Source organism: Coffea eugenioides, chromosome 8 (assembly GCF_003713205.1).
Source record: "Coffea eugenioides isolate CCC68of chromosome 8, Ceug_1.0, whole genome shotgun sequence".
Taxonomy (NCBI): domain Eukaryota; kingdom Viridiplantae; phylum Streptophyta; class Magnoliopsida; order Gentianales; family Rubiaceae; genus Coffea; species Coffea eugenioides.
In genome coordinates this window covers 41,687,349-41,712,269 of record NC_040042.1, presented here as the reverse complement: position 1 = coordinate 41,712,269, position 24,921 = coordinate 41,687,349, and the positions used below count along the sequence as shown (strand labels likewise).

General features: G+C 37.3%; 3 protein-coding genes and 1 pseudogene across 5 annotated transcripts; 3 read left to right on the top strand and 1 right to left on the bottom strand.

Moving 5' to 3' along the window:
* On the bottom strand, positions 1-3,340 carry LOC113781073 (beta-fructofuranosidase, insoluble isoenzyme CWINV1-like). The gene is made up of 7 exons (XM_027326914.1): positions 3,128-3,340; positions 2,878-2,886; positions 1,711-2,567; positions 1,219-1,377; positions 894-1,132; positions 730-817; positions 1-390 (listed from the first exon to the last, which is right to left on the bottom strand). The coding sequence occupies exons 1-7, from the start codon at positions 3,294-3,296 to the stop codon at positions 172-174; spliced, it is 1,740 nt and encodes a 579-aa protein (XP_027182715.1). The 5' UTR covers positions 3,297-3,340; the 3' UTR covers positions 1-171.
* Positions 3,341-3,604: 264 nt separating this feature from the next.
* Positions 3,605-4,427, top strand: LOC113780804 (annotated as a pseudogene).
* A 7,701-nt stretch (positions 4,428-12,128) lies between these two features.
* On the top strand, positions 12,129-15,498 carry LOC113779707 (protein indeterminate-domain 7-like). 2 transcript variants are annotated; one of them, XM_027325396.1, is made up of 4 exons: positions 12,129-12,374; positions 12,622-13,033; positions 13,172-13,571; positions 14,137-15,498. In XM_027325396.1, exons 2-4 carry the CDS (start codon positions 12,826-12,828, stop codon positions 15,269-15,271), a joined length of 1,743 nt encoding a protein of 580 aa, XP_027181197.1. In that variant the 5' UTR covers positions 12,129-12,374; positions 12,622-12,825; the 3' UTR covers positions 15,272-15,498. The 2 variants fall into 2 exon arrangements, with proteins under 2 accessions (XP_027181197.1, XP_027181196.1); XM_027325395.1 differs by having other exon boundaries at positions 12,129-13,033.
* A 3,731-nt stretch (positions 15,499-19,229) lies between these two features.
* Positions 19,230-24,716, top strand: LOC113781578 (ATP-dependent zinc metalloprotease FTSH 4, mitochondrial). 2 transcript variants are annotated; one of them, XM_027327534.1, is made up of 7 exons: positions 19,230-19,550; positions 20,056-20,143; positions 20,355-20,606; positions 20,830-21,066; positions 21,235-21,359; positions 21,779-22,255; positions 23,469-24,716. In XM_027327534.1, exons 1-7 carry the CDS (start codon positions 19,524-19,526, stop codon positions 24,402-24,404), a joined length of 2,142 nt encoding a protein of 713 aa, XP_027183335.1. In that variant the 5' UTR covers positions 19,230-19,523; the 3' UTR covers positions 24,405-24,716. The 2 variants fall into 2 exon arrangements, with proteins under 2 accessions (XP_027183335.1, XP_027183334.1); XM_027327533.1 differs by having other exon boundaries at positions 19,231-19,550; positions 20,821-21,066.
* Positions 24,717-24,921: the final 205 nt, after the last annotated feature.

Below are 24,921 nucleotides of genomic sequence, written 5' to 3'. Positions count from 1 at the left end.
ACAGACAAGTGGCAGATTGCAATGTATCTATTAGCAAACCTGCCCTGGATTAATTAATTTCATCATGCCTTGACTACATACTGGTATCCTACCAAAGATGCGATTGATAATATTGGAAAGAATCATAAAGCAACAGGAGCTCAGAAGCATTGAATTTGATCGCCAAAAAATCTATTCCTCAATCAATTTCGGCTTTTCTTCCTTTGTGGACTGGAAAAATTGAGCTCTCCTCATGCTCCAAGCACTTAAATTGGCGATTCTGATACTTTCTGTGCCATAGTTGAATACATAAAGATGGGATTCCTGACCAATTGCCAACGTCGGATAGACTCTAGAAGTGATGCAAGTCTTTCCTTCACCTCCAAAACTTTCAATGATCGAATGGTCAATCTATAGAAAAGAAACCAAAAAAAAAAAAAAGTGAAGCATAAATCTGACTCTGAAGAACAGAAACACGTTCAGTTTTCCACTTCCTCGTAGCAAAAGCAGAAACATCTATCCCTTGAGTTTTTTTTTTTGTCTAGCCCAGGAAAAATCTTAGGAAAGGGACCCCGAGAAAAAGATGTTTCAGTTTATGAATTGCAGATCTATGCCTATCATGTTGAAGTATAGATATAGTTTTGCCTACAAGATCAGAGAGTAAAGAAAACCTGACAGTAATAGGGATCTATGTGTTCTTTGGTTCAACTTTATTAGCAAAAGAAAATTGCTGGAGCACGGGCAGCATACCAGGCTTCTTAGTGATATTTTTTCTGCAGGATCTACATCGACAAATGCCCCAAAGGTGGATATGTCGACCTCCTCTCTCAAAGATGACCTGTAAAAATATGTAACATATGATGGAACAAACTATGATTTGCATGACTTTAGGTGGACTTGAATTACATGCTTACCTGCTTTGATCACTGCACATGAGCACAGCATACTTGTCATGGCCTTTGAATACTCGAAAAAAGACAGCAGTATATTCAGTCAAGTTTTCTGAAGCCAAGATCAACAAGCCAAATGGACCGATAACTCCTCCTGTTGATGCATTCTTTTCGCTGCAAAGAAGTTGAGGATCAAGCCATTCGGGATGTGTTAACTCAGCATCATCAAGATTTGGCAGGTGAAATGAGACTTCTATGTCAGCCTGTGCAGCAAAAGTTTCTGTTATTTCTTCAGCAACGAGTAAACTCGACCAGATAACAGAAAGTATAGATGGATGAATTCTTTTACCTGTGAGGCTGTGATGCCTGTAACTTCGAATATGTTACCTCCCTCTATCTCCTTATTCTGAAGATTAACTTCATCTTTGCGCAAACCCTCAATTTCTTCGATTGGCCATTGTGATAGTTGCTTTCCACTTTTGTCAAGCAAGATAGTTCTAGGGAATGACTACAACACAGTTTGGGTAACTCGTATTGAAGTTTAGCGATATACACAGATTTAAAGCGTGTCTTGAGAAGTTATTTAATCAAATTATAGCGTCTAAGGACTTTAAGGCTACTGTTTCAAAACTCAAATTTAGATTTTCTCTTCAAGAAAACTGTATAGTAGCAACCTAATAGAGAATCTGAGAGAAGAACCTGAACTTCTAGAGAAACAGATTAATGATATCCTCCCGAAATTCTAAAACAAAACAATAGAAGAGGATAACCAGAAAATGCAGAAAGAAGAGTGAATCAAGTCAGCTAACTGCAAAGAATAGAAGTCAAAGCTATAAACTACCTGAAGTCCAGACCATCCTTTGCTGATGTCATCTGATTGATCATCTGCCTCTTTTACCCATCCCCACAATATTCTCCTTCTCTTGGCTCCATCGAAAAATGTTTTAGAAGCATAGTATATACCATAATCATATCTCAGTTTCACATTGCTATTCATGAAGTCAGTATCAGGAAAGAAATCATCTGTTTCTGAATCATAGGTTCCTATTATGTAGTGATCATGACCGAAAAAGCTTGCCTTCAACACATGCTTGGTAGTTTTACCTAGATCAGAAGTGTCAATTCCATTTGTATCATTGGTACTGACAGGGTAAAAATCTGGACACTCCCACATATCTGTTTTATTTGAGAAATGAAGGGGTTTATGACTCTTAGTCCAGTGTACAAAATCCTCACTTTGATAGAGAAGTGCTGTCCCATGACCATTAATTTCACTTCCAATGACCACTCGCCATCTTTTGTCCTTCCCCAGCCAGGCAGTTGTTGGATCTCTGAAAAATTCTGAACCAATGGCATCAACTGGAGTCATCAGAGGATTTTGATCCAATTTCGCCCATTCTAAAAGGAACGGGTCAGATAGATTTTTGGGCACTGCTATATTTTGGACTTGACGGTTCGTAGATTCCACTCCTGTGTACATAATGGCAGGATCTCCACCTGGAAGAATTGTTGCAGAGCCAGACCAGCAACCTCTAATGTCATAAGGATCCGTTGGATCAAGAGCGTCTTCAAGATGAATCCAATCAACCAGATTATAAGATATAGAATGTCCCCAGGAGAGAATACCTTCACCCCACACTGCAGCATATGGATTGTACTGGTAGAACAGATGGTAAATTCCTTTATAGTACATTGGACCTGCATGATACATAATGGAAAAATGTCAGATCAAAATGTGGAGGATAGTTTCAACCAAAGCAAATCACTGAACCACTGGACTGAAACTCCATGTGATCACCGAGATGGGAGCTTCTTTAGTCCATGTATCTATACCAATTGCTGCTTCATAATCTGATATGCTAAATCCTGAAGTCATAGGGGAAGCTATCTGTCTAATTGTACTTGATCAACGGGCAAAGAAACAAAAATAAAACAAATTTTGGACTTCCAGAGATTGAAAATAGATCAAAAGACTACGTAATAGAAATGGAAAACATATAATACTTACCATTTGGATCTACCGGTTCCATTCCATGTCACCCAATTGCCATTTTCACCATCATAAATGCCAAATGACAGAAGAAAGAAGCCAAGGACAGAAGGCAGCAGAAGAAGAAGATTCCAGAGTGCCAAATGACAGAAGTATGCATAAACAGATGCCAGCACAAGAAGAAAACATACAGTAAGTGAGAATATTATAGACAAGAATTGCCAAGAAATTAATTGCAAGAAAGAAACCAAGAACATGAAAGACATACCATTCATCCAGTTTTTGGGAGGCTGGAAGTGATAGGCTGTCCTCCCTCGTTCCTCGGTTGGAATGTAATCCAGAATGCTTTCAACTCGATCAGATGCCCCATCTATGCCTTGATAGGCAATCACTAAGAAAATCTGTACTACAGTTACCCACAACAAGGATTGCTCCATGTCTTTTCTTCGATCAAACTTCGAATAAGAAGAATTACCTTAAGGGTATTGGAGCTTGAAGAAATATGGCCCTCTCCAATCAAGTCTCTAGAGAAGTTCACTTGTTTACTCAAGCCAAAAGGAATACAAAAACGTGCATTTCATATTGGGCAAATTATCCAATTGGCCCTTGAACTCTTTGTCTAAGTAAAAATAAGTCCATCATCTACTTTTTGCTGACTTTAAGCCCTCGAACTTGTAAAATTGGACACCCGCGACCCTTTTAACCAGTTTCTCCGGTTTTGCAACCGGAAGACCAATTCACACGAATGCCAGTGTGCTTCTTCAAAGGGCTTTTTTGTCCGCATTTTCTAAGCAAAAGGGAACAACTATGCTTAACCCGAAGATCAGAGCCAGATCCAAACGATGAGTTATGCTTAACCCGCCTCAGTGAATCCCTTCAAGACTCATTAAAGAACCTCCAAAACTGGAGCAAAGCTACCTTCGGTAACTCTTGCCAAGGCTTCACCTCCTTCCTCCAAGGCGCCACCTGCAACAACGGCCGGATTTACAAACTCCCCCTCTCCAACCTCTCCCTAAAGGGCTCCATCTCCCCCAATATCTCCATCTCCAAGCACTCGACCTCTCCTCCAATGCCATCTCCGGCCCCATCCCCCCTAACCTCCAATACCTCGTCAATCTTGCTGTCTTGAACCTCTCCTCTAACCGCCTTTTCGGCCCAACCCTCAACAGCTCACTCTCTGCGCCTATCTTAATGTGATCGATCTCCACGATAACCAACTTTTCAGGCTCATCCCTTAGCAGCTAGGATTGCCGGCCCGCCTCTCGGTTTTCGATGTTTCGAATACCAAGTTGTCGGGTCCGATGCCCTCGTCCTTAGGAAATAGGAGTGGGAACCTGCCGAGGTTTAATGTGAGCTCCTACGAGGGGAATAAGGATCTATACGGGTACCCATTGCCGCCGATGAGGAGCAAAGGGCTTTCGGTTCTGGCCATTGTGGGGATCGGATTGGGAAGTGGGTTGTTGAGTCTGGTGCTGGGCTTTACAGCTATTTGCGTATGGTTGAAAATTTCGGAGCAGAAAATGGCTACTGAAGAAGGCAAAATTAGTCAACTCATGCCGGATTACTGATTCAACCTCTTTGTTTATTCTCTCTTGAATTCTTCTTTTTTTAAAAAAATATATTATTAATGGAGCTGCCACTAAGAATCAATGGCTGGATAGGATTGGGTGGAACTTACAGGTATGTTTAGGGAGATGGTGTTAGTACTGGTAGTAGATTAGCTGTAGTAGTAAATTTTAGTGGCGATGATTGTGACGGTGCTGACTGCAGAATTGTCCCCCGGAGACAACTATGGTGGTCTCGCCGAGAACAGCGGCTGCAATGGCATTTCCACTGGAAGGTTTGGACGAGAATAGTGTTTTAGCGGCTAATTTTGATAGGACTGGTGTCCAGAGTGGGGGAGAATTGGGCAGTCGAAGGAATAGCTATGACTCTGCTAGTGGGGAGATTCCTAAGAGCAGTGGTATCACTCTCCTGCAGAGAATGAGGAGAGAGAAAGCGGCGGCAATGAGGGTTTTGAAGAAATGGAGGGAAGAAGGAGGAATTATTCCTTTTTTGCTTAGAAAATGCGGACAAAAATGCCCTTTGAAGAAGCACACTGGCATTCGTGTGAATTATCCTTCCGGTTGCAAAACCGGAGAAACTAGCTAAAAGGGTCACGGGTGTCCAATTTTACAAGTTTGAGGGCTTAAATTCAGCAAAAAATAGATGAGGAACTTATTTTTACCTAGACAAAGAGTTCAAGGGCATATTTTACAGAAAATTATAGTAGTATCACCTGAGGTCAGCAGGCAACATTTTGGCAATAGTTTGACACCTATATGGGTAGGAGAGCCGTCCAAAACATAAATTATTTTCTCATTAGTTACAAGGAAGGAATCAATTGCGTAGCCAGCTAAATTTCATGCATGATTGAGCATTTAAAGGAATCTCTATCCTTAAACAAGTATATAACAGTGACTACCGTTATAGATATTTTATCTCCTACAGATTCAACCAAAGCATCCATCAAACCTGTCTTAATTTATGGCATAATGCTTCATGAAAGATCAGTAAATTTTACCAATCTTACGCTAAGATCGAACTTTAACCAAAGTGGCAGCATGAAATGGGTTCAAGATCATCCCCTTTCGGTGTGTTATGCATTGCCAACATCTGATTGTCCCATATTTAGTATTTTTAGTTTTTCAAATTTCAAAAAGATCATCATGTTTTAGTAAATACTAACATAACCATCAAAACATATAAAATTATTTAGAATCAATATAGAAATATTTGAACTAGAATGAAATTTCAGCACAAGTTCTTGTTTGCATGTGGATGTAGTCATTTTAAAATACCATCTACAAACGCAATATTAGATACTGAACTAAAACATCAAATATAAGTTGGAAACTACAAAGGGCAGTACACAACCATCTTTCCACACCAAAAAAAAAAAAAAAAAAAGCGGCCGAGCCATACTTGGGGGAAACTAACTGGGCTCACGTTTCGGCCCTTTGTTAATTGGGCTACAGATGCAACCCAAGATGTTGAACTATAACAGCAATACAGTCCGAAACATTAAAGGCCACAGCCGTATTTGGGGGAGCCTACCTGGGCTCAAGTTTCGGCCCTTTGTTAATTGGGCTAATATTCAAGGCCGACCAGCCTTGTCTGAATTTGTGATTTTTCACACAAAAATTTTACATTTTTTTTACGTACATTTTTTAATTACATTTTTACCTTATATATATCGAATTGTTATAATATATTTTTTCACATAACTTTTAAAAATAGTAATCCAAATGAGATAATCAAATCCTTGTCCCTACTTTTAACCAAATAGACAAGTGAAGCTTGAACAGTTGAACTACCTTCGCCCCTGTAGTGAATAGGTGAGCTGAATTATTCATACAGGGAAGGAAGATCAAAATAGTCCATGGAAGGCTTCATCATCATTAAAAGTTAATTTACAAGGAAAGGGCTGGATAACCATTGCTGAACACTGTATAACTTTTTAAATGGATGATAAGCCGTCGCAAGCTACATACACACTATTTTATAACAAGGACTAGCAGACTTCATCAGGCTGTGCTTAGCCTACTTAAAATTTCAAGAATAATTAAGTGGAAACCATTCTTTCGCATAAAATCAATAGAAGACAAAAGTAGAACATATGCCCACTTATGTATATTACTAAATACAAGAGTAAATCTTAATCCTATCACTAAATACTAATTAGTAATTACTGATTAGTTAAACTAACTATAACTATACTTGGAGATAAATTTTTAATGGAAGTTGATACATTGGAGTTTAGCTTAACAATTAAGTTTGAAATTCTCATTTATTTCAATATTGTTTAAGAATTGAGGTTATGAGTTAGAACTTAGGATTATGAACCCTTTTTTTTGCATATCATGTTTTGTTTGAGTAAGTCGATTAATTTTGTTGAAAAACATATGGGATATTATTTTGTTATAACAATTTTTTAAGAGAAAATTAAAATATTTTAACTCACTATTGATTCTCCGATCCAATTGATCAAACTAAGGTTTGGACGCTAATTGGATATTGGTCTTAAAAAATCAATTCCCAAATTATCAAAAAAAAATTTTATCGAATTTTCGATTATCGACCGATGAACACCCATAAACACAAGAGCCAGATTTGTTTGATTTTGCATGAACAAAAGGCCAAAAAAAAAAGTGCAATGGCAACAATAGCAATGTCTAAGAAATATTAACAAGCCACTTGTCAAACTATTAGGAAACCACGTGACGAGCAAGCAAGCAAAGCACTAAAGTTCATTTCTTTCTTATATATAATATGTAGATGTAATATTTAGATATTGTTTTATGTAGACTTGTATGTATCAGTTCTGTAGTTGACATTACGTAGACTCATATATAAGGCAGCTAAGAGAAGTTAGGTGAGTTGGTAATAAGTGATAATAGACTATTTGTTCATAAAAGATCGTACGTTCGAATTGTGGTGTCGATATCAATGTTGTATTAATGAACGATTAGTGAAAACTTTATCAGCGACTTTTCATGATTTTGAGAGTATATGCTCTAATACGTAGTACTGATTTTTCATTACCGAAAGAAGAAAAAAAGAATTACGTGATGTTCACTCAATCTTTCATTCAGACTTTTTTTGTGCTGGTGACAACCTTGTCTGCCTTTTATTAGTGAATTACTTCATTGTCAGGTCTCCAAAATAGTTAAAGTGGAACTACATTCTAACAAATTTCATTCTCTAATATAGTGATAAAAAAAAAAAACTCGAGTCAATAGCGGTTCTTCCGAAATGTCAACAACAGGATTTGAGGAGAAATAGGTCAATCAGTATTCTTCTTTTATCATACTCATATTCAAACAAACAGCTAAAAATTGCTACAGAGTACAGATTGATATGCTGTCTGCAGAGGGAATTTGGAATGAAACATGAACGTGCATGCATGACCCTCTATCTGTATGCTGCAGAGTTTACATAAAATATTGACGTTTATATAGCATATATATATATATATATATATATCAAGTGAAAACAAACTAATCCATATAATTAATACTATTGGAAGAAGAATAATAATTGTTTCATAACGTGAATAAACAGAAAGACAATGTCGCTCCATAGCGAGTCACGTTGTTTGTTTTCTAGTCATCTGCTTTTGAGTATAGAATTATTTTGTGGTTCTTTTTCCTATTATAGAGGGGCCAGCTAAATATCTTGGCAATATAACTTCATATAAATGTCACCGTCATAACTTAATTTTCCTCTGCGTAAAATCTGAAAAGAAGATGTTTCTTGATCTTTTAGATTTAGGTCTGTGCTTGGTTCAAGAAACTCGTAAATGATATAGTCAATTTATGAGAAAAAGGAGACAACTACATGAATCTCTTATGGCTTCAATTTGTTATTTTCCACACACAATTTAGAGCCTATTTGGATTGATATTTTTACGAGTTATTGTAGAAAAATATATTATAAAGATTTAATATATGTGGAATAAAAAAGTGATTGAGAAATGGTATTCAGAGAAAATGTAAAAAAATTTCTGCGCAAACCACAATCCAAACAAGTTTTCTTCCCGAGTTATCATGTCACATAGGAAAGTCGGATTCCAATTGACTATCTTTCAAGCTCCTTTTTCCATTGGAGACCATTTGCAATTGATATATGGTCACTGGTATAACTAAGTAATTATTGTGTGTGTAGAATTTCAATAAAAGTAGACGAAGTTTCAAAAGATCATGAATTCCTTTTTAATTAACAGCTAGGAGTCGTGATATTATGAATTTCGCTTACATGGGATCTACAATTACTTAATCCCTGTTTGCTTCCAATCTCATAGGAACATGAACTTAAGTACGTAGGATATGATCCAATCTTTTATAAGGCACTTCACTGGCTAATTTATTTTTCAATGCTGGGATAAAGTTATAAAAAAAAGGGTTAAATGCAAAAAACCCCACAAACTATATACCCAGTTGCAGTTTACCCCCTAAACTATAATAATAGGCATTTTGCCCCCTTGAATGATATGTTTGGACAATACTACCCCTACTATCTCTTAAATCCTTTCCTTTTTTTTTTTTCTCTATTAGCTCTTTTCTTTTTTTCCTTTTATTTTCTTTTGCCCTCTTTCTCTCTTGGAACTAGCCAACATCTCTCTCCGATGTGAAAAGACTTACATAAAAAATTTTAAAATTTTTTAAACTGCTTTTAAATTTGTTTATTTGTTAAATTCATTCTTAATAATTTGTCATAAACTCTTTGTTATTTCAAAATATATGTAGCTTATATTGTAAAGTGTATTAATTTACTAATTCAACAATTTAAGTACCTATAAACTAATTAAGAATTCACAGTTACTCAACTACTTATAATAAAAGTAACATATTATATATCACATAAAAAAGAAAAGTTAGCAATTGTTATTTGTAGTGAAATAAAAAATAAGAATAAACAACAATAGTAGTTCATCTTTCTTGTTATTGATACTACTAATAATTGGTTAATCAATTTCTCTATTTTGTTATTATATATTTGAAAAGTTCAATTTCTTAAATGACATTGACTTCAACATTTGGAAAAAAAATCTTGTATTCCATAGAATTTTTTTTATAAAATATTGACATACGAAATTAAGAAATAAACAAATTTTGACTAATCTAGTCTACTTATTTAAACAATGTTTAAAGAAAAAAAGGAAGAATTTAAAAAGAAAATGATAGGGAAAAAAGAAAAATAACAATGCTTAAAATAAAAGGGGTAGATTTGTCCAAACATATCATTCAAGGGGGCAAAATGCCTATTATTATAGTTTAGGGGGTAAACTGCAACTCGGTATATAATTTGTGGGGGTTTTTTGCATTTAACCCTAAAAAAAACTAGTGAAACGAAGAGTTAAAACTCCCTTGACGGAAAACAAGGACAAAAAAAAAAAGGAAAATAGACCGAAAACGACGGTTTATCTGCAGAAAAATTTGAGAATCTGACCCTGCGATATTACTTGGCAAAGATTGAAGCACTTCAAAATTGTGGATAACGTGTTAATAACAATGTTTTGGAAGCAAATGAGGACATACTAAACAGCATCTTCCTTTATTTTTCTTCATGCAAGAAATGCATTTGTGGTAATCGCTTAGTGATGTGCCTGCTGCCCAAGATCAGCTTTCTCTATTTTCTCCACCAGTCATCAGTATCCCTTTGAAGAATATGCTTCTATTATTGGCAACTAGAATTATTCAATTGAATTCGTACGCCTGTATTAGCCAAAAAAAAAAGGTATTCCAATAACCCTCTCGTAAAACAAAACTGCAAAACTAGAACTTCTCCTATGTAAATAGTTGCATCATTAATTAGAAAGTGGTGGTTAATTAAATTAAATGTCCCACATTCTTACCATCTTCTGGTGACACAATTAATTTCCTTAGCTGAAATAACAAAATTGTCTATTCTTCGATGGAGTGAGGTATGGTTGTGAAAGGGCATTCAACTCCATTAGGTATGAAATGCTAACATCATTTCCTCACATTTTAGACTCATTAGAGGACTGTCACTCGATTGCATGTTAGCACAAGAGGGAGAATATCCGCCATTTTTAGAAAATCAAGGGCTGATAAACATACATGTCATAGTCATAGACAGGTGGTTACACATTCCAATTTTAACAGCCACTTTAAATTTGTAAAACGAGAAGGGAAAACAACGTGGCTCGCCAGTGCTCTTCATCTATCAAGTCAGGTAAGAAAGGGACTTTTTTCTTGAAGCATTGAAATTAGGAAAAGCAAAAATGCAAAGACATTTTATTTAAGGACTAATTTCACTTTGCACCTCCAAACTTGTTTTCTCTTTTCATTTTGTACTTTAAACTTCAATTTTAACTACTTTATATCTTAGCCTCTTGGATACATCTATCCCACTTAAATCCAATTGATAATATTATTTGTTTTAGCGTAGAGCACACTTTTTTGCATGACTAATAGGGATTGTGAATTGATGATAATACACTATAATTTAGTAGAGTGATTTGGATATGCGTTGTACGCGTGTCCTTTTATTTCGTTAATTTTGTTGACACTATTATTGATCAGAATTAAGTAGGACGAACTTAAGAAATTAATAAGATACAAAACGTCCAGAATTAAAATTTATAGTAAAGTGTAATGGGTTACAATTAAGTTTGGGGATGTAAAGTGAAATTAGTCCAATTTTGAATGAGGGCAAGGTTTGAACAGGTGGTATAATTACTATCCTTTGCACCAGTTGCCACGACGGTTCTTACAATCTAAAATACAAAAGTTTTCTTGGATTAAAACAAGGTTTGTATTAATCACTTTATTTTTCTACATTTCATGACAGATATTTAGGTTCCACTCCGATGATCATTAGCTCTTCCGATGATCACTCACACGTATTAATTCAAAAACATGCTTCTATAAACACTCAAGTTAAATTGACGGGGCTAGCGTCTCGATTATGTATTGCACAGTAACAAGTGATGATGGATATGGCAGCATGGGGGACCAAGTCCTGTATTCTCTTTTCCACTTTTTTAAGTTCAGAAGCCGTGAATTTGTCAGGTTTTTCGAAGTATTAAAGTGATAGTTGATGGAACCTTATTCATTGCATATCTGAAATCACTATTCTACCTTTTATAAAATTTAATGATCTTAAGTACCAGTAGTAGTATTGTTTATTCAAACTAAGGATCACAGGACGGTAAGAATAATTGAAACAACTTTTTTCTTGAGCATGCATGATTGTTTCGAATATAATCACCAAACCAATCATGTGAATGAATGTAGGCAGTAGGTGCGTGGATGCAAGCAAGAAAGAAAGAAAGTGAAGTGACTATTAAGCTGCAAGACAGTCCCCATAAATTGAGCTTTGTTTACCTCCAAAAACATTTACATTCTAACATCCATGCATGCATGATTCTCCACTTTAACCATTTTGCCATGCATGATTGAGTATTGCGGTTTCCTTTCTTGATTAATTAGTACACTTTTGGAATCAATTAGCAAACTTGGTTAATGAAAATTAATTTAAACTTGCACGGTATTTTAATCATCATTTTCTTTTGAAAGGGAATAATTTTGATCAAGTAAAAACAGTGAAGGAAGAGGCTGCAAAGTACATGTAGTTTTTACAATTGGGAAGGGAACAACGAAAAAGACAAAGGACAACGTCAGAATAAGCTTGTTGGCCTTGAGGTATGGTTTTTCATGGGGTGGAGGACTTAGTAGAGATACCTTCTCATCCACATCTCTCTCTCTCTCTCTCTCTCTCTCTCATTCTCCATCTTTATCTTCCTCTCTCTCACACACTCAAGACACATACATATACTGAGAAAGCAAAACACATACAGCGGAAGTCTTCTCTTATGTTTATGCTAAAGGAATATGGTGTGGTCTTGTTTGTTTTCATCTGTGTGGCTTTTTATTGAATCTTGATGGTGCTAACAGCTATCAGGCAATTTTGGTTAATTCAAATATGATTTGAAGAAAAGGGCCGACACTGTAAGATTTCACTCAACACTTGGTATTGTAATCTTTCTCTCTTTTGATTCACCCTTATAACAAGAAACCTTTTCTTCCCTTTTCAAATCAGTCGTCTAGGGTTTTCAAACAATAGATAGGAGCTAGCTAGCTTCATATGATTCTACAAGAAGCTACTAAAATCAACCTACACAAGCTTTTATTTATCAGTGCCTCTTTCACCATCACTTAGCTAGCTGAATTTAGAATCTTCTTGAATTATAACTAGGGTTTGTATTGGATTCTGTTGTCTGATTCGAGAAAAAAAGAAGCTTGATATCATCTGTTGCTCATCAATGAATCTAATTGGCCGGAGTCCAAGATTATAAACCAACCCTCTAACCTGCATAGCTCTATACAAGGGTATACCCCAGATATTTAGAGGGGAAACTAAGGAGAGATCAAGGTTGTATCAAAAGGAGGCTTTTCTAAGATGATGAAGGCTGCAGGTATGGTGGTAGAAGACAGCATGTCAAATTTGACATCTGGATCTAATGATGCTAGCATTTCTTCTGGCAACAGACTAGAAATTGGTGCTGTGTACCCACAGCAGCAGCAGCAGCCTCCTTTAGCATCATCACCGACTAATCAAAGTGCTCAACCAGCTTCAAAGAAAAAGAGAAATCTTCCAGGCAATCCAGGTAACAAAGTCCAGCATTATATAACTATTGCAGTATATCCCTTCTCTTGTAGACTGAAACAGTACTAAATTAAAGGAAAAACTTCTTTGGATATTAATCTCCTGATTTTCTATTGCCATCGGGAAATTCCTTAATTAGACCCTGAGGCAGAAGTGATAGCTTTGTCTCCAAGAACCCTTCTGGCAACAAACAGGTTTATATGTGAGATCTGTAACAAAGGGTTCCAAAGGGATCAAAACCTCCAATTGCACAGGAGGGGACATAATTTACCCTGGAAGTTAAAGCAAAGAAGCAACAAAGAAGTAATAAGGAAGAAGGTGTATATTTGCCCGGAAACTACATGCGTGCACCATGATCCCTCACGGGCACTTGGGGACCTCACTGGAGTCAAGAAACACTTTTCCAGAAAGCATGGTGAGAAGAAATGGAAGTGTGAAAAGTGCTCAAAGCGTTACGCTGTTCAATCAGATTGGAAAGCTCATTCCAAGATTTGTGGTACTAGAGAATATAGATGTGACTGTGGAACCCTTTTCTCAAGGTAATCGATCTTCTTTTTTTCTTTTTTAATTTAGGAATCTGGGGTCAAATGGATGTTCCATGCACACTAGAAAGAAGCTACCAAAATACCCAATGTCAAATACTTTGCTCTCATTTTTTGACCAAAAAAAAAAAAAAATACTTTGCTCACATTCAGTTTTACTAGGCAATTAGTACGTGGTACCACCTTAAGCATCTTTGCCTTGTGAATCTTGTGTTGTTCTTGCAATCTTTTGTCTTTGTCTTTGTGTATATGTGCGCATGTGCAGTGAATTTGTATCATTACAAGTTTTGTAGTATGTCCTAACACTACTTTATTTATTCTTTCACTGCAAAAAGCTAAAAACAAAGAAAACTTTACTGCTAAAAAATCATGTACTCTACTACTATCTATTCTGCCACCATAGATGAAAGCGCAGAAAAAGTTGACGACAGAGACGGACTCAGATGAAAAAGAGGGAGCATCGTTCATAGATATATGGTACCGTACTGTCTATTGTTTAATCTGCAGCAGCATTTTGATGTTTTATTCCTTTTGTTTTTTTCTGTTTGTTTTTGTTTGTCAGGAGGGACAGTTTCATCACCCATAGAGCTTTCTGCGACGCCTTGGCAGAAGAGAGTGCCCGGGCAATTACAACAAACAACCACCCACTAGGACTACTAGGCGGCGGCGGCAATAGTACTACATCTTCAGTCCAACTCCACCTCCAAAACCATCCTCTCCATGGCGGCGGCCTCCCCGTGTTTCCTCTCAAGCGAGAACAAGATCAGTTACAGTTACAGTTACAACGACAACAAAGCTTCAATAGCAACTTGAGGCCACCAGAGCTGCCGCCTTGGCTCTGTGATCCAGGGGGAGGTCCTCCAACAAGTCATGACTTGTTCAGCAGCCCGAGACTGGACCAAACCATGATTCATCATCATGAAAATGTCAACAATCCTAACCCTAACCCAACTCTTTCCTCCTCATTCCAAGCCGCCGCGGCATCGGCATCACCCCACATGTCTGCAACTGCATTGCTGCAAAAAGCAGCACAAATGGGAGTTACAATCAGCAAACCTGCATCAAGTCAATCAGCTGCTGGTGCGGACGAGGTGGCGGCCGCTGCCTTGGCGACAACAACGATGCTGAGACCCCACCAAGCAGCTCACGTGAGTACTGGTTTGATGGGTTCAACATCAATAATATTGGCCACTTCTACAGCTGGTTCTAGCCTGGGTCTGGCCTCACGTGAAGATCAGATGGGAATAGGGTCTAGTTCTGGATCTGGGCTTATGCATCATCACGGGCTGATGGCATCTTTTGGGAACAAAACTAGTGCTATCACCTCTGCAGGTTGCATGGAACATCCACACCAAGAACAAATAGGTGTTGGTCCATTAACAACTCATGATCATCTAGGAGGAGGAGCTTTGATGGGTATGGTAAATTCTCATCATCACGATGGATTCGGGGAGAACTTTCAGGAAGTGTTATTGACTTCAAGAAGGGAGAATAATGGAAGTAGTAGCGGTAAAGAAGGTGGCGTATTTGGTGGCCGTGGCAACAATATTAATGACGGATTAACAAGGGATTTCTTGGGTCTAAAAGCCTTCCCTACTGCTAGAGAAACATTTCTTAGTCTGGAAGATCTTCATGAACTTGGTGGCTCATCTTTCAATGGCCAGCATGGTCATCACAATCCAGCAGCACCATGGTAGAGAGTTAGTTTGAAGTAATTATGTTTATGTTGGGCATATGAGATTTCTTCTTTCCTATTAATTTGTTCGTTAATTGTTATTAGTTGATTTTGTCCCATATATATATATTTATATGTGTATCTGTGCTGCTACCGTCCTCCAGTTCCTAGTTCTTTTCACATTTACAAATGACAAGAAGGTTTTATGGTTATTGCAATCGAGATTAATTCCTTGGCTAGCTGCTGCAATTTAGTACTGGTATATCTGTCATTTTGTGTTAGACAATGTATTAGCAGGACCATTTCAACTGTAGCAAGGCGATCTTTCATTTTCTTGTGTGTTCATCCCCCATCCACCCCTTTTTTATCTTTACATTTTTTGTTCAGGGTGGCTAGACCACTAAGTGGATTCTTGGTTTTGCCGCTAAATTAAAGAATCATTATCAATTTAATGGCTCCTTATTATTATAGTACAAAAACATCCAAGGGCAACCAGTAAGCTTTGTTTGTCATCTTGTAGGCATTTGGGGTAGGTGTACAATTGGCTTTGGTACATTTATGTGATTGGATTCATATATTGGGTTGGTGTATATGAACAAAATTCACGTTAATTTACAATAAAGTAATGTTAGTTAACACCAAATTATGTGTAAATTAATATACAACAATTGAACCATAACCGTACTAAAATCTTAATTAATGTACCTACTCCATCCCGGAATAATCGTGGATTTTCTCCTTGTTTCTGAAATTAGTACTCGATAAATTTTTGTACATGTGGCACTGAACTCTGATTGCTTCCACAAGAGAGAGAGAGAGAGTTTAATGGTTGGCTGTTGAATTTGAAAGGTGAAAATTATACTTATTTTTTTCCAATCCGCTTATCAAAAGGTTTCGGATTGATATGTAGAAGATACAATAAACATCTCATTGATTACTAGTACTTTTTGGCAGTCAAATTAGAATCTTAATACCTACTACGTCCGACAATATTAGTTAATTCTGGAGTGACCACTCGAGTTAGACATCTTTTTGTGATTATTTTCCGGTAATTTGCTTTATTTTACCCTTGTTACTTTCTGTATAAGGGAAGAAGACTTGGGTAAGTGAATTCTCATGGGAACCTTTTTCTTTTTCTTTTTCTTTTTCTTTTTCGAGGGAAATTCTTATGGGAAATTAATCCCTGAAAAGCAAAATAGATTTATGAAATTTATTCCAAATGACTATCAAAGAATCAAATAAAACTAGGGAGAGGGATAGGCTGTATGGTACAGGAGGAGGGAATATAAGTGAGAAATCTTGAATTCGAGATCTTCCACTTACATTAAAAAGAAAAAAATTCAAAAAAAAAAGTATCAAATAAAACAAAAGCTAGAGTAAAGCTTTAATTTGGTAGAAAAAACCATGAAAAATTATGAGAAAAATATTCTGATTCTACCTCAGGTCATAGACTCAGACAAGGTTGTAGTAATGTACTTCTTCGCAATAGGCCTCCACATTCTAAAACCGGGAAAAAAATGTTGTACAATTTTTCGAACGTAAATGCACCTTAAGTTCTTTGCAGTTGGCCATGTAGAACTTAATGCAAAATATTAGTTTGTAAAAGGTTATCATACAGAATGATAAACAACTAACGAATGATTACTTCTTGAAACAAAGTTTTTTGCGTATAGCTAACTACCTCATGTAGTACATTACAACTTCTTAATATCTCCTTTTTCTAAGCACATATTTCGAATACTGCATTCGCATAATTTACTAGATTGGATAGTTTGTTGTACATTATAGTATCTTCCTTTTCTTTGAAGCATCAAATTGTTTTTTTTTTTCTATCGCATTGAACGATAATGATTTGGATCTCTTGGGAGAGAGATGCATATAATACTATATATGCACAACTCAAGAAATTAAGCAAATCAATGGAGCCCAAGTGAAGGAAGAAAAATAGGTAATAGTTGGATAGTAATTCTAATCAAAGTTATTCTTACGTTCCCTTTGCATATCCGCCATTGCATTCCTTTTATCATTTTGTAACTTTTAGCATGCCAACCAAATAGGCCCTTAAAACATTTGGTAAAAGTATCACACATGAGGAATTATTTTTGCACCCTTAATCACTTGGTAATGAAACTAGCATTTCCTCTCTCAGTTGATTGCAGATTGAGCCTGGGATTAAAAATCCCACAAAGATCAAGATAGATATCTCGGCTCGGGAATCGTTGATGTTTGTGATTGGGACACGGCAACTTCTACTGATCATCGGCACAAGTTTCTCTTTGTTTTTTGGCTAAATTATGAATATTGAAGCTTCCTGTCCTGGTGTATTGTTTCCCTAAAATAAGAAGAGATGAATGAGCATGGGGGGTGACCTTTACGTAGGCGATGTAATGCTAATATATATGCGCGCCGACAGGGAAGCTTCTCGGCGTGAGGCAGGTAGATGTTGGGTGACAAGGGAAGGTACCCTAACTTTTCAAATGTTGGCAATGACATGGTAGAGTGTGTATCATCAGTGACGCTTAAAGAATGATTCATCTAAATTTTCTGAATTTAAGTATTTCTTGAAATGTTAATGGTAAGATTTGTCTTGATGCAATAACTTTGTTAATCCTAGTTTTAGGTCAACTAGAATGAAACAGAAATAGTTCAAAATGTCCCTTACATTTGGCTAAATGAATTTTATCGTCTTTCACTTTGTTAACTTTGTATTCCTTACAAATTTTAGCAGTAAAATTTAGTTCCAACTTAAATTTTGATCACTTTTTGGTCTTGAAATCACCACGTCATCTATATGCAATCATTTTTTATCTACAAGAAGATCATATCCCACTTTTTTAGTGGGAAAAATAAATATGATTTGGGTCAAATCTCACTTATTTAGAGGGAAAAAAATGAATATGGATCGGATCATTTGCTTTAACGATAAATGGGATTTTACCTTTTTTTTTCCCTAAAAAAACTGACTATGTTGATTTGCTTAATGGATTCAAGGTTAAAAAAAAAAAGATAAAAAACTTAGATTGGAACCAAATTTTACGGTTTCAATTTTGTAAGAGACAGAAGTTATCATTTTGAAAGTAAATAATGAAAAGATTCATTTGACGAAATGTGAAACATTTTAAACGATTTTCTCTTAACCTGTCGGCATAGAAACGATTTCGTTCTCAAGATTTATTAATTTTTAAGAAAATGACTTGTTACTTTATTACTAAAAAGGGATTGTGTACAAATCTCCCATGAGGTTTGTCATGATTGCAGATTGTGCATGCACTTACCTCCTCTCGCTGAGTGCCAAATGACTTGTCTAATCTTCACACAATAAATAGAATAACATGTGAAAACTATGCTTAAGACAACAAAACCTCCTAACATCGTAATTACTTCCTTGTGAGCCACATTTGTACCTCATATCACTTATGAGCTGAATTTGGACTTCAACAATCAGTAATTTTTTACGTGAACTGAGTTTGGACATGTCATAAGCCCACTAAGGCCCTGCCCTTTCTACATAAATAAAATGCATTTGTTTTCGGATTAATGTTCTTCATTTTGCGTATATATAATTATAGAAATAACAACATGCGATCAAGAATTCGCTACGAATTTGAGAAGAAAAACTTCTCGGTTTTGTTTCTTTCCTCTACTGGGCTTGTTTGACTTAAAAATATTTGAATCCGTCCTTTCTCATCTCATCCCAAAGCCTGATGTAGTGAATGGGCTGAATTTGGACTTGGTTGTTGTTAATGTTCAATGGGCTAAAGTTTAACCTCAAGGTTGTGGACAGCCTGACTCACTTACAAGGCCTTGTTGACGGCCCTAAGCATTGATATTGTTTGGAGAATAAAAGCCCACAAACATCTTCCGCCGTTCTCCCCAAAGTTCTAATACCGTACCGGTCCACTTAAACAAGCCATGGACACTCCCTCACCAAATCCCAAGATCTGAGGTCAAATATTACCAAAGTTTACTATACTATACCGTATTATGATTTATGAGGATTATTCATATGCGTACAAAAAATCTCTCAGTTTTGCCCATTAAAAATTACTGATCCAGGGAAAAAATCCATCTCTGGTTGCACTCCCCAGTTCCCTCTATTCTCTCTCCATCCCTCCCTCCTCTCCTGAGTTGCAGTATCTGCTGAACTCCAAATATATCCGAATAACTGACACTTCTATATTTAGGGATAGGGATAGTTCATTTGGGAAAAGAAAGGGGGAGGGGAGGGGAAGAGTTTGGCGAAAGAGAGATCAGCCCTCTTTTGGGGACAGGGAATGGCTTTAATTCGCCTTATCAGTCGGGTCAGTTCTTGACACTTTTTTTTTTTTTTTTTTATCAATTGTATCAACATCAGAAATATAACATGCAAGCCAAGGTTTTTAGTTTTTTTTTTTTATTTTGCATAGGATGATGAAGCCCTAATCTAGAAATAGGTCATTTAATCGTTTGGTATAAGCTTTGGTGGGTTTAGGAGTAATTAGCTATCAGTCTTAGGTGTAAAGCCAAAAGGGTTGTTGGGTAAGAAATTTTTTTTTTTGTTTTTAAAAGGGGTGAAAGTTGCTGATTTTATGTGTTTTTTTTTTTGTGCAATTAATGATATGGGTTTTGGAAAGACTCCATTTTTATGACTCTAGTTAGCTTTTTCTAGGTCTGTTTTGCTTGTATTGTAGGTGTGACTTTTGCCGATTGATGTGGATAAGGAGGGATGGTTTTATGAGCTTTAGCTCTGATAATAATGGTTTCATGTTGATCATATGTGCGAATTTTCATTCTAATTGTGTTAGGACCTGTGTTTTGTTAGAACAGGTTCAACGACAGCAGTCGCAGTTGAGGCAACTGAGCAATGTATTAGTTAGAGCTTATCGCACTTCACCTAATGCCCAGAAAGAGTTAGGTACGCAATCGAAGTCGCTTATTGTTGATATGGCAGATTCCCTGTTTTCTGATTGTGGTGCAATAATATTATTCTGCCCATTTTTGGATGAAAGATAAATTGATGCATGGCGGATGATTCCTCTTGAATTTCCCTTGGTTATATTGTTTACTTGCTCATTGGCACAAGTTTGAAGCATTCCTCTTCACCTTCCCTCCATTTCTTCTTGCAGGATATGCATTTGGGAACACCAAAAGATTTCGATCAAGTTATGCTGCTAGCCTAGCTCGGAGAAGTGATGAATTAAGCGATGCTGCATACCTCAAAGAGCTATATCATCGAAACGAGCCTGAGGCAGTCATTAGGGTGTTCGAAAGCCAACCCTCACTGCACTCTAACCCAGCAGCGCTTGCAGAGTATGTCAAGGCACTGGTTAAGGTTGATAGGCTGGACGAAAGTGAGCTGCTCAAGACATTGCAGAGAGGCTAGTGTCATTATTTTTTTTTAATTAATTTATTTTTTTATCTTCTCTCTGGCCTTTCTGTGGTTTACTCTTTCTGATTGGGTCTACATACATGGATAGAGTTTTACCAGGTCTACTACTCTTGTAGCATATCTTGATTAGTTCTACCACTGAAGAGTTTTGATATTCTGTGACGTTTCATTGGTTTGAGGAATTTGATAAGTATGTTATACAGGAATTACAGGTGCTCCTAGCTCCCAGGTGGAAGAAGAAATGGTTGGAGGTCTTTCAGCTTTTAGGAATGTGGGGAAATCTACAAAGGAAGGTGTTCTTGGTACTGCTAGTGCACCTATACATATGGTGGCTGCTGAAGGGGGCCATTTTAAGGAGCAGTTATGGCGGACAGTCCGTGCTCTTGGTATGGCCTTCCTTCTAATCTCAGGCATTGGTGCACTCATCGAAGATAGAGGAATTAGTAAAGGTACCTGTAGTTATGAGCTTTGCTGGAAGGTCTTAGATTTTCTATTTTATTTTATTGTATTTGTTATTATTATAATTTTTTTGTGTTATTGTTGTGGTTTTGGGTGATGAATCTGTAACCAAACAAAAGGTTATCTGCTGACTAATGCTCTTTACCATTTTCTACTAGGACTGGGTCTGAATGAAGAGGTGCACCCTAGTATGGAATCTAATACGAAATTTAGTGATGTAAAGGGGGTTGATGAAGCCAAATCTGAGCTTGAAGAAATTGTTCACTATCTTCGAGACCCTAAGGTAATTGCAGCTTGTGCTTTCTGATCTGTAACAATCTCTTGGGTGGCTGGCTCACCTCCCTTTCCAATCACATGAATCTGTGAGTGAATAACTCATGCATTTTTTCTGTTTTTCTGTGCAGAATATCTAAATTTCTATAATTTGCAGTTGTTAATAGTTTTTCTTGCATCCTTCTTTCCATTAGCAAAAGTTAGAATATTCATATGGATCTACAAAGCTTTATTTAGCTACCTAAATTTGGTTAAATTTTGCCCTTCATTTGGTTCTTGATCAACAAGCAATTGACATGATATTAGAATTATTTTCTGGGAGAGAGCGAGCTGTCAGTGAACTTTGATTTTAATGATTTTAGATTAGCCTTCCTAAACTGTGAAGAAGCGTTGCAGACTTCATTATGCTCACCTTTTATGTTATTGCAGCGGTTCACTCGACTTGGCGGTAAGCTCCCAAAAGGTGTTCTACTTGTTGGTCCCCCAGGTACCGGCAAGACTATGCTGGCAAGGGCTATAGCTGGAGAAGCTGGGGTGCCCTTTTTCTCTTGCAGCGGCAGTGAGTTTGAAGAAATGTTTGTTGGTGTTGGTGCCCGCAGGGTTAGAGATCTCTTTGCTGCTGCAAAGAAACGGTCTCCATGTATAATATTTATTGACGAGATTGATGCCATAGGTGGGAGCCGCAACCCAAAGGACCAGCAATACATGAAAATGACTCTGAATCAGTTACTTGTTGAACTGGATGGCTTCAAGCAGAATGAGGGAATTATTGTGATTGCTGCAACCAATTTCCCGGAGTCATTGGATAAGGCTCTGGTTAGGCCTGGACGATTTGATCGTCATATTGTTGTTCCAAATCCTGATGTTGAAGGACGGAGACAGATCTTGGAATCACATATGTCAAAGGTACTTTGCTTTTTTTGATGATGAAAACCTCTATTTCTTATTTACTCTTTCCCCAGTTTTTTCATTTAATTGTCCCACTTGTTCATCTTTCACTTACTGAATCAAAGAGCTTTAGTTTGCGAATTGAGGATAATTTTGTATTGTAGGCTCTGAATTAGTGTTCATATTTCCCAAAGGGCGATCTGGAAAGGAAGAAGATATATGTGATGAATTCAGAAATAAGATGGAGGGGCCCTTGCAATGTTATATAAAAAGTAGAAGCTTTGTTTGCCAAAGAAGATATGTTAGGACCCTAGCATACTCCAAAAAGTTACTTTTGTTCTGCCTGTTGTTGACTGAATTTGTCCAAAAGAACAATTCTACTGAGTCTTTTAGCGGCTTGTGTTTTTCCTTGACCATTTTCAAGACCTTTTTCAAGTCTTGCAATGTCTCCAAAAAGTTAGTTTTGTTCTGCCTGTTGTTGATTGACTTTGTCCAAGAGAACAATTCTACTGAGTCTTTTAGTGGCTTAGTGGCTTGTGTTTTTCCTTGGCCATTTTCAAGTCTTGCAATGTAGATTTGTGCAAAGATTTGTACTTTGTTCATTCTTCTTTTTGGCCACGTACCACACCCCATGCCATGTCAACACAGGTTGCATAAACCAACTCGATGAATCAATCTAATTCCTTCCACTAAGCTCTTATTTCAAATTCTCTACCCTTGTTTGCCTGGTGAAGTGTATTTCTCTGCCGTGCTCAATCCCTGACAGATCAGTTGTGAGATACTAGCTGGTCATTACTCGTTTGCTCACCTATATGTGATTCTGGTGCTGTAGACAAGCTCCTGCTTTGTGTACTTCTGTTTGGATGTTTCCTTTTGTGCAAGAGCAAATTTCCCATTTGATATGCTATAATTTACATAAGCATCTGCACCATGTACTTCATTTGAAAGTTTCCTTTTTTGCAATATTTCTCTTTATAGTTTACATATGTAACTTACTTGAAGACATATATAGGTGATCTTTGCTAATCTTTCCTACGCCAAGTTACTGCTTGATGTACTGGCCATTATAGTGATGCGCATATGGATAACATCCATCTGACATGCATGGCTGATACTTGAATTATCTTTGATTAGCGCATTCCTTAGACAATTCTACATTTTGGGAGAAGGAAATTTCAGCAGGGGATTCTAATCTGAAATTTTTTGCTGAAATTTCCGTTTTCGCTGATAGGTTCTTAAAGCGGAAGACGTAGATCTGACTATCATTGCCCGAGGAACACCCGGATTCTCTGGTGCTGATCTTGCAAACTTGGTTAATATTGCTGCCCTTAAGGCTGCGATGGATGGTGCTCAAGCTGTGACACTGGCTGATCTTGAGCATGCAAAGGACAAAATCATGATGGGAAGTGAGCGGAAATCAGCTGTTATATCTGATGAATCACGAAGGCTGACTGCTTTTCATGAGGGTGGCCACGCCCTCGTGGCTATCCATACTGAAGGGGCCCTTCCAGTTCACAAAGCAACCATTGTTCCTCGTGGAATGTCTCTTGGTATGGTTGCTCAATTACCTGACAAGGATGAGACAAGTATATCTCGTAAGCAGATGCTTGCTCGTTTGGATGTTTGCATGGGTGGACGAGTAGCAGAAGAGCTCATCTTTGGAGAAAATGAAGTGACTTCAGGTGCATCTTCCGATCTGCAGCAAGCAACCAATCTTGCAAGAGCAATGGTTACAAAGTATGGTATGAGCAGAAACGTGGGACTTGTTACTCACAACTATGATGATAACGGCAAGAGCATGAGCACTGAGACTAGGCTCCTTATTGAGGAAGAAGTAAAACATTTTTTGGAGAGGGCTTACAACAATGCGAAAACCATTCTCACCATGAACAGCAAGGAGCTCCATGCACTTGCTAATGCTCTACTTGAGCATGAGACACTCTCTGGAAGTCAGATCAAGGCCCTGCTTGCTCAGGTTAACTCTCAGCAGAAGCAACAACAACAACAACAACAACAAATGGTTACCACGCAAAGCACATCGCAATCCGTTGCTGTTCCTCCATCAACACCCAATGCAGCAGCATCTGCGGCTGCTGCTGCCGCTGCAGCAGCTGCAGCAGCAACTGCTGCAGCCAAGGCAAAGGGAATTGCACCTGTTGGATCGTAGCATGGAGGAGATGCACAGGTCAATCCTGTCCCTTATTCATAACTATCAGGTTTAATGTGCATATAGTGTTTTACATGGAAACCTTTTAACCTGTGAGAAACAATGTAGCTAATTGCGGACTCCAAGTTCATGTTTATGTATGCTTTTGAATGGAATGTGTAGAAGATGAATGGCAGGGAGTGCTATTTTCGGTGTACCACTTACATTGAGTTCTATTCAATGACTTTTTATCGTCCGTTCTCCCTACTTGACCACATAGCTAACAGTGGGTTCAGATCTGCCAGTTCAGTGTAGCATTATGTTTTTCTGTTATTTATTATTTTCTTATTCTTTATTGCATTTTTGTTAGTTCGATAGATAGACTCCTGCTGTGCAGTGGATGTACTGTATAACTCTCAGTCAACATGATGCTGCATTGTTGAGAAATGTGGTTGTAGCTATATTTCTTGAATGGTCCTTGTGATGCTGTTAGTGCCTTGGCAAGGCCAGTTTGTTTGCTATACATTTTGTATTCATG